The sequence below is a fragment of the Micropterus salmoides genome, unplaced genomic scaffold (assembly GCF_014851395.1).
Source record: "Micropterus salmoides isolate LMB-PRFRI ecotype aquatic unplaced genomic scaffold, ASM1485139v1 Ms_hic_scaffold_23, whole genome shotgun sequence".
NCBI classification, from domain to species: Eukaryota; Metazoa; Chordata; class Actinopteri; order Centrarchiformes; family Centrarchidae; genus Micropterus; species Micropterus salmoides.
Window position 1 is genome coordinate 19,361,379 of NW_024041484.1, and position 9,330 is coordinate 19,370,708.

General features: G+C 42.0%; 1 protein-coding gene across 1 annotated transcript in view; it reads right to left on the bottom strand.

The window, feature by feature from the left end:
• Positions 1 to 9,075, bottom strand: part of ptn (pleiotrophin) — a 50,976-nt gene extending 41,901 nt beyond the window's left edge. The window contains exon 1 of the mRNA XM_038738861.1: positions 8,780 to 9,075. Coding sequence (XP_038594789.1) covers positions 8,780 to 8,952 — 173 coding nt within the window. The 5' untranslated portion in view covers positions 8,953 to 9,075. The remainder of the gene's footprint in view (positions 1 to 8,779) is intronic.
• Positions 9,076 to 9,330: the final 255 nt, after the last annotated feature.

A 9,330-nucleotide genomic window follows, 5' to 3' on the forward strand; every position in this document is an offset into this window, starting at 1 on the left:
CACCTATTTGTTTGCATGCTAAAACAAGTGCAGAATGACAGAATACTACTCTAAATGCAATCATAAATTTGAAATACAGTCATGCCAGTTTGTGTACTTTGTTGTCTGTCAGTGGTGTTATAAAACAGGACATTGAACACTTCAATATTCAAATGAGCCACATACACTAAAGAGTGCTGAAACATCTATTTTCACTATAAAGGTAGCGACTGTATTATAATAAGAAATGAAAATGTTCCCGATTTTAACTTCTTCCACAATATGGCCCATTTTCCACCCAAACTCATTTAGTCTTGTTTCTCACATACACAACACAGTCTTTTCTGATGTCCACCTCATAGATCCATCCTATTCACCATCACCCTGCCTCTGCAGTAAGCCATTTCCATCCATCAGGAACCCCACCAGTGTGCCCGCCGCTGTCATTGTCTACATTCATCTGCACAAAACACTATTTGCTCCAGCTTTATTTACCAAACCATAGCCGTGGCGATACTATATGTGGCACAATTTACAAATAAATAAAGGAATCCATTTTGCTGCATAGACAGATCCAATCATTCCCATTCAAAGTGAAAACACAACCCAGAGCTGCTGTGCAAATGGCAGTAGGCAGGGCTGTGCTCAGCTGTGGGGTTGGGTGTAGAGTTGTAAGGTGGTGGGGAAATGGTTCCTGCCCACAGCCACAGCCCAGGGCATTGAACATGACCTTTCAACTTGCCAGTGAGCATTAGAGCAGTCAAAGGAGACATTGAGTTCTCATGTACAAACACTGCAGAGTGTGGCGGGGACTTGTGCTTCTGCTGACACCCTCTTTTACTTTAATGTGTGTCACACAAGTCACTGCAGTCAATGTAGTTTCACCCTGTGTGAAAAGAACATGCAAGTGCCCCAAACTGACATGCGTTGATTTGATAAGTCGAGTGCAGAGCTGGTTGTCTCTGCAGAGTGTACAAAGTCAAAAGAGCTACAGGATAAGGACTATATTCTATACTAAGAAGTAAAAATGTAGCCTTATGGACACATAATTTGTTTGTTTGTTTTAATCAATAATATATCATCCAGACTGTTAAAAAATTTAGGTGAACGAGAGGAGAAATGTGACAAATGCTCATGACAAGTTAAACAATAAAGTAAACTTCACAACTCGATTGTAATCATCTAGTCGTTTTATATTCAGCAGCAGTAGGACACAAAAACTAATCTTAGATTTTAGGTTGTCAATTACTAGGCCCTCAAGAGAGCAGATGTGTGCCTTTTGATTAACCATAAAGGCACAAAATAGTTTCTGATATTTTTCTGATATATAAGTATATTTGAGTTAAATGTCATGGTATTAAAGTCAGTTATGACAGCACACTGTTCAGGGAACCTGTGTGATATAATTCCCAGCAACTATGCTCAACCCCAACTGGCAGTGTTGTTACGTTAGAAGCTGGTGTGGGATCAAGTCCTGGTTACTACGCCAACTTGTTCTTCTGGTTGTTCACTTTGCAGCCTCGCCAAGCCAAGAGTGGGAGACAGAAGCATCAAGGACTGCACTGTAGGGGGAATTGGCTATTAAAATTAAGGCAGCACTCTAATCTTTATATTCCCTGATGATTATGTTTTAAGGTCACTTGAGTGCATTATATAACTTTCCAAGGTGCAAATGGTAGGGGTTTAAAATCTGACATGCAAGAAAGGATACCCAATCTTCTGATTTGTGGGCAACCAACTCTACCTCTAAGCCACTGCCACCCTTAAATAGCCAAGTAAATAACTGCAACATCCCTTTCCAGAGATGTCCCTTGTCGCATGTTACCTCCTTCTCTATAAACCATAAAGGCTGATAAAAACATCAGAAGAGACATATTAATTCAAAACACAAATGCCATCTTAGGTGGGAAGCGACATGCCTTAATGAATCATTGTTACTCATGCTTCATTAATTATATAATGCCCTCATGAATATTTTCACAGAAAGGTAGTTAAAGCAACTGATTTACATTGCCTTTTGCCAAAATCTTCAACATTTGAATGAAAACATGGCTTTCATTCAAAGATTCTGTCAAAGTGTCTTAACGTTCAATAGTTCAGGCTTGTGTGCCAGCTGAGTGAAATTGCCTTATTCTGGGAGCACTGGGATGCAGTGATAAACTGTTGGGAAAGGACAGTGGCAGGCGCGTGAAGAGCGGTCGTCTCAAGGGTGGAAAGACGTCCCTTACATCAGGCTGTAGATGGTCAATGGAAAACGCTCAGGGGACTAAACATTATAAACTCACACTGTGTTTTTGTCTTCCCTCTCCCAGGACGCTGGCTTGTACTGTACTGTCTTTGTCATGTACTGAACAGCATGTGAATTGTTGCTTTACTAGCCCCGCTAACATCCCCAAGCCCCAGTAGAGACAGGGGGCAAGGCAACGGCCCTGGCCTGGTGTTTATGGTCAGATGGAATGTGAACTCCGGGTGAGAAAAAAGAGGGGATGTAATAATGAGGCATCCCCCCTCTGCTGGTTGTTTGTTTGGACAGACCGGCTGTCTCGCAGCACAAGCTGTGGATGGAATACTAATAGATGACTAATGATTCTCTCTCGCCTCTCTCCCTTTCTCATGATTCCTTCCCACTCGACTCTCTTCTCTCTCCTTCTCCCTTTCCCTCCATGTGGATGAACCTTCTAACACTCTAGTTAGGGATTTTAAATGCATAATTCAGTTATCACTAAAGGGACAGTTGGCAACATTTTAAGGCATTTAGGGCAAGGAACAAGTGCCTGACTGAACGTTTTCTCCCCTAGGGCTTTGTTGAACACACCCTTACTGATCCTGGTTTCTAATCACTTATTGGTGGGTGGACATAAAACCATCCTTGGTGTTTTTGACCATAGAGTGGGACTGTCTAATCCTCTGCACATCCATCTTAGGTGTTTAACTTTCCAAATCATACTGTCTCCAGTATGCAGTGCCTTGAGGGAGGAACATGAAGACATCCCAGAGTTGCAGAAACTCTCCAATGGGCCAGATTAAAACCTGCTGAGATTCAACCAAGGATTAGACACCCCCTTTGGCATTAAGAGGCTGTATAAACTGTTAAAATTTATTTTGGTTTTAAGTATTGAAGATTTGGCCATTTAAGCAGCCTGGTAACCACTCTTAGGCCTAATAAAATGAGATGCAGGAAGGAAAAGGCAGAGATGTTCCATCCTAAACATATAATTTCACTGAATCATTTGAACAGAGTAATGTTAAAGAAATTGGATCTATTTTTCATGGGATCACTGCACCTAAAACCTAAAAGACTGAATTTCGTAATAAACTATGCAAACCTTTCTAATCAGAGAAGTTTGTCACCCCAGTGCAACGCCACCATTAGCCATCCAATTAGCAGTAGGATTGGAATGGAGAGAGTAAGTGGCAGACGGTGTCCCACAGTGATTCACACGATCAATTTAACTTTCCATTTAACATCAGCAGCCACATCACAACAAATCCCTGCATCCCTGTGAGTAAGATGGCTGCCATGGGTGTTTTTTCTTTCTTTTATAACCTACACACTCTTTACACCTTGTAAGAATCAAATTCCCTCTGTAGAAATGATTATCATATTGCTAATAACTTACTGGCCGGGTCGAATCCACTCCCGGCTACGAAGCAGCTAAAGAATGCCTCTAAATAAAATGAGATTGTATTGATTGAGACAAAAGATTACATCATTAATGTGAAGCTTTGGCAGCATATTGGCTGTATGTTATTTAATAGTCCCCTCAGGGTTTACCTCTGAGCCATTAAGCAAGGTTCTGCACTGAGGAGAAAGTTTTCCAAGTCGATAAGGTGGCTTACTTTTATTTCTGCTGCACCTGTTATCATCAAGAGGCAGACTGACAGAGGAATATTAAATATAATATTAAAAACAGAAATTCATTTCTATAAGTAACCACCACTGCATTCATGTTGTGTTAATATGCATATGCTTCCAATATGCTCTTGTTTTTCTTGTCATTGTTAGTACAACTGATGTAGCATTGTTTGTCCAACTCACTGTGCGAGTATCCAGCTTTTCCTCCGATGACATGGTACATGAGAGAGACAAGATCAGTTCATTAGAGGGATACAAACACAACCCTCCCCCCCCCCCCCCCCACCCCCCGTGTGTCACTCTCTAAAGCCTGTACACACACAGGGTGCACCCTCAGGACCTGTATTCCTTGTATGACATTTGCTAAAGATACACAGCTACTGCATCTCGGCACACAAGCTAATCTGCAAATTTTCAAGCTCCCTAATAGCTCCTTATTTCCATACAATGCATAGTTAAAGCTGCTCTAATCAATGTTTTTACATAAAGCATGGGTCAAATTACTGTGTAACGTGAAAGGGGTTGTTCGAAGCGATAAACCCACAGAAAATTATAAACCAACTCTGCAGATTCCTTCAACTCTACAGAGCTTTTTAGGGTCTTTCAGTGCACTGTTTTTGTTTTACAGCTTTACATCAATCAACGTCCTCAACCTTATTTTCAGCAAAAATAGCACCAGCAGATGACATGGCACCCCAAATCATCACTGACTGTGGAAACTTCACACTGGACAACTTGGATTCTGTGCCTCTCCAATCATTCTCCACACTCTGGCACCTTGATTTCCAAATGAAATGCAAAATTTTCTTTCATCTGAAAAAGGTCTTTGGACCACTAAGCAATGGTCCAGTTCTTTTTCTCCTTGGCCCAGGTAAGACACTTCTGATGCTGTCTCTGATTCAGGATGCCACACACCAGTGCCTGGTGGCTCTTGATGCTCTTGATGCTCTGACTCCAGCCTCAGTCCACTCATTGTGAAGCTCCCCTAAGTTCTTGAATCGGCTTTGCTTGACAATCCTCTCAAGGCTGCGGTCATCCCTGTTGCTTGTACACCTTTTCCTTCCACACTTTAACCTTTCAGTCAACTTTCACAGCACTCTGTGAACAGCCAGCCCTTTTAACAATGACCTTCTGTGGCTTAAACCCTTGTGGAGGGTGTCAATATCTTCTGGACAACTATCAAGTCAGAAGTCTTCCTCAGGAATGTAGTTGTGTATTGAACCAGACTGAGAGATTAAAGGCTCTTCTCAGGTTGACATTTAATTCTTTACTCTAATATTTTGAGACATGGATTTTTGATTTTCATGAGCTGTAAGCTGTAAACGTCAAGATTAAAACGAAAAAGGACCTGAAATATTGCTTTATAACTTTATGTGTAATGAATCTAGAATATATGAAAGTTTCACTTCTTGACTTAAATTAAAGAAAAATCACAATATTGTAATTGTCTGAGGTGGAACTGCACATTACAGGAAACACACCTGCCATGTGAGGTTGATTCGATAAATTGTAGACAAAATACTAAAGGTAATACACAATTTCAAAACATGTCAGTATGGTTTGGAAAATGATTAGTTATCAGTTGTAAAGTCATTTGTAGTAAATGGGCTAAAATCTGATATACAGTTGGACTCCAGTTTACTTTCTCAGTAGTTACAGAACTTATGTTCCAGCCCTGAGACCTTTGCCCTCTCTTCTTTCAGTAGCCTACCGACAGGCATGGGGACAGTTTGTGTATGTTTGTGCATTTGTGCGTAAGTGTGTGTGGGTGGCTGTGTGACTGACTGGGACACTAATGAGCTGAATGATTACAGTGGAACGCCTCAGGTTATCATTAGCTCCCCGAGGATCAAACACCAGATCAAGCCAACAGCAGGGCGAGAGGGTGAAGAGATGCAGGCCACAATTAGATATTTGTTTTTCCACAGGAAAAGTAGAAAATCCATAAGAATGTGAGGAAGGAAATAAATTATCGCATTTTTTGCGTGCAAAGCTAGATGGGGGATGTTTGATTCTGATCAAAAAGCAACTGAAAAATTCACAACATGCCTCAACAGTTGGGCACAAACACAAACCCTGACTCATGTATATACACTCATCCACAAAAGGCATTAGTAGCCTCCTCAATGGGCTCCCTCAGACAATGAGGACCAACACCACACAAGAGGAATATTCTCTCATCACGGCTTAGAGGTTTTGCAGACAGCTTTGATTGTCTCGCTCTTGCCTGTAATGAGATGGCTGCTTGCTTCACGTCTCCATGAGAACGTCTGTATTTCCACACACAAATATTAACCCAACAGCCTCAGGTACCAGTCCCCATGCAGTCACTGCTCATTGCCACCGCTGAATAAAAGATAATAAAAGACATGCTCAGGTACTTTGGTTGTGATCACCTCTGCTTTTCCTGACTATAGTTAAAGAAGTTTAACAAGTTCAAAGATAATTCCACTATGACACAACTTTTTGTAGTTTAGGCATTAAGTGCAGCAGGGAAAGACCGAGTGGTCAGACTATCAAAAAGACTGTAAACAAGCCAATCATTTCACCAGAGCACCTAAACCACTTCATTCAGAGGTAAAACTGAAACAGGAGGCACTCAAAATGGTGATGATAATCCCTCCTTTCACAGGAAAACTGCGTACACGCACACGACTAAAGGTAAAGGTTTAACCAGGAAGTCAGTCCGTTACCTGTGATCGATGTTTGCAATGGACAGTCTGGGAAATAACTGCACATTGTTTTTTATTGCATATATGTTTGACTAGTCTGGGGTTGTTTAAAGGGCCACTCTACCAATTTTAGGCATCAAGTTCAGGAAATTACAAACCTGTCCTGTGAAAATGGGATGTAGTGTTTTTGGAGTTTGATGCACATTGTCAGAATGTCTCTGCTTCTGCTGCTTTGATTTAAAAACTCTTTTTCTTTTTTAAATCTGTCACTTGTGATGTAAAAGATGTATGATTGTTTATGTTGAACTTCTTAAAGCCCTTTCATCATGTTCCTGGATCACAGTAATTCATTTGGTTAACTAGAATAGGAATTGAGGCCAAAACTAAGAAAATAAGAAATTGCAATATACCAGAACTATCCTTTAAGGGTCATATCATTACCTTTTTCAGCTCTACTTTATTGCAACTTTATTGCAACTATGTGCAATGACGTCTACAATTGGATAGAATGAAGGATGGTTCCTTGACAGGCCTCTCTCGACTGGCTTCCCTCCCCTCCTCTTCACTTCTATTCCTCTCTTTATCCTGTTCTCCCTTTCTTTGGAGGCCCTCCGGACCCCATCAAGGCTCAGTCTGTTCATCCCACATGTGAGGGGTCAGTGCGTACCCCACAAGAATAAACCAGCCACTCAATGTGAGGATCTTTGTGTATATCCTCATCCCCCTACTTTCTTTCTCTCACTCTCTCTCGCTCACTTACTTGTGCCCTATAGACAAGAATTGGCTTCATTCACAGCGCTTCCCTCCCCCCCTGGAGCGGACTTCTCAGGGTCCTAACAGCGCAATTCTATGCCTTATTGCTCCAGCTCCTCCATGGAGAACAGTCTCGTCAAAGCATTTGTGAAGACACAGACGGAAATGAACTGGCTTTGTGCTTAGTCTTGACATATAGGCAAGATCACGTGGTGAAGACTGTGGGGCAAGCGTTTCACAAGAGAAAAGGGCAGAATGTGTAAAATGCCTCTTAAAGGCCTCCAAGTGGCCACCATGGAAGGAAAATGCCATCACCTATTTAGAAATGAAGCAGTTTTATGAGTTTGGCCCCGCTGGCTGTCATCCAGCTTAATCCACATTGTGTTCTGACTTCCTACGGACCAAAGCTGGTTTCTGAAGCTCATCTCCACCTCATGTTTAATCTCCCCCGGCTCTTTCATTAGGACCACACCATGTGTTGATTCTAAAGAAATGAAGCGGACACCTCATTTCGAGCAAGAATGAGCTGGAGAAGGCTTTTGTCCGCAGCAGGAATGCCCATAAGACAGAGAGGAACACTGTTTGGTCTGACTCGGGTTGCTATACCAGTGCTGAAGAAAGCCATGGCAACGCAAGCAGAAGGTCTGCCGGACCACATAGCGCTCATACAATACAGCCGCTCTGGGTTTGTCATTCCAGTCAGGCCTGACCCAAATTACGACATACTTGGTAAAAGTGGCCCACTTCAACCAGCGCACATGCACATATTTAATACTACTTACTTATTACTTGTGTATATTTGGCTGATAGCAATAATGTACAAAACATATGGACGTTTGAAGTTTAATCACTGAGGAAACTGCTCTGTTAATGATTTAAAACCACAGTCCGTAGCCCATGGCTGCTGGATTATTGGGACTTTCCAATTGTTTACTAAACATGTCTACAAGCCACTTTTCCATCCACGGTTATAATTCTCAGCAATTTAAGCTTAATAGCCTTTTATGTTTTCATGTGTTTATTATCTCCTATCAACAGCCTCAGGGAAAAATCTGCTTAAAATGGGAAGAGCAACAAAGAAGCGATTAGGACCATGTCTACAGAAGCTTTTCGCTAAAATATGAAACAGAAAAACGAAAAAGAGAAATATCAGGAGAAATGCACAAATGCAAATAACTGTTTTGATCACCAGAGAAACTTTAACTGAGTTTCTCATGCAACATTACCCAAAGTTTTCTTATAGTGAGATTTAAAGACCTTGAAGGGTTGATATTGGCAGCTCTGGAAATCACATAAATCCCACCCCCAACAGACACACAGATACACACATTGAGAAACACACACCAAAAATGGCTTTCATGCCATCTGTACCACCGAGTCTTTCTGCACAGAACACAGTTCAACTCCAAACTTTTCTGCTTGCTTTCCTGCTCAAGTGAACACCTCACCATCGCATCACACCTACCCAACGAAAGCAATGCATCAGTAAGTGTGCACCCAGAAAAGAAAATCCACTTACTTTATTTTGGAGGTCTGGTAGTTGTATATCAGAGCTTGAAGAAGTAGTTTCTCTAGTCTCTTTTCATCTGCACCTCTGCCCTGCTGCCTTGTCTCTCCAATACTATTTCTCTTTGTGGGCTGAGCATGCGATAGCTGTGTAGTTTTTCTTTTTCTTTTTTGTGTGTGTTGCATGGGGTGAGGGGAGGGTGGTGGAGTGGGTGTTGAATGCCGGGTTTCCTGACTCGTGATCAGGAGCTCATTACCCCCCAAGGTCACTCCAGGGACACCCTGCCTGGCACTCACTGAGACACCAGAGAGAAGATGTGAGATGGACGATGAGAGTGTGAGAGAAAGAGAAAGGGAGAGAGCAGTTAAGAGCCAAAGTGCCTGGGAGATCCGTGGGGACGAGGAGAAAGAGCTGGGAGAGAAAGGATACACACAGATACATATAAACAGAAAGAGAAGGGAGAGATTGAGAGACACTGATCCAAACGCCAACAGATAGGCAGATTCAGGAGCTGTGAGCAAAAACAACAACAAAATGCAACTGTAGGAGCCTTGGATGAGCCC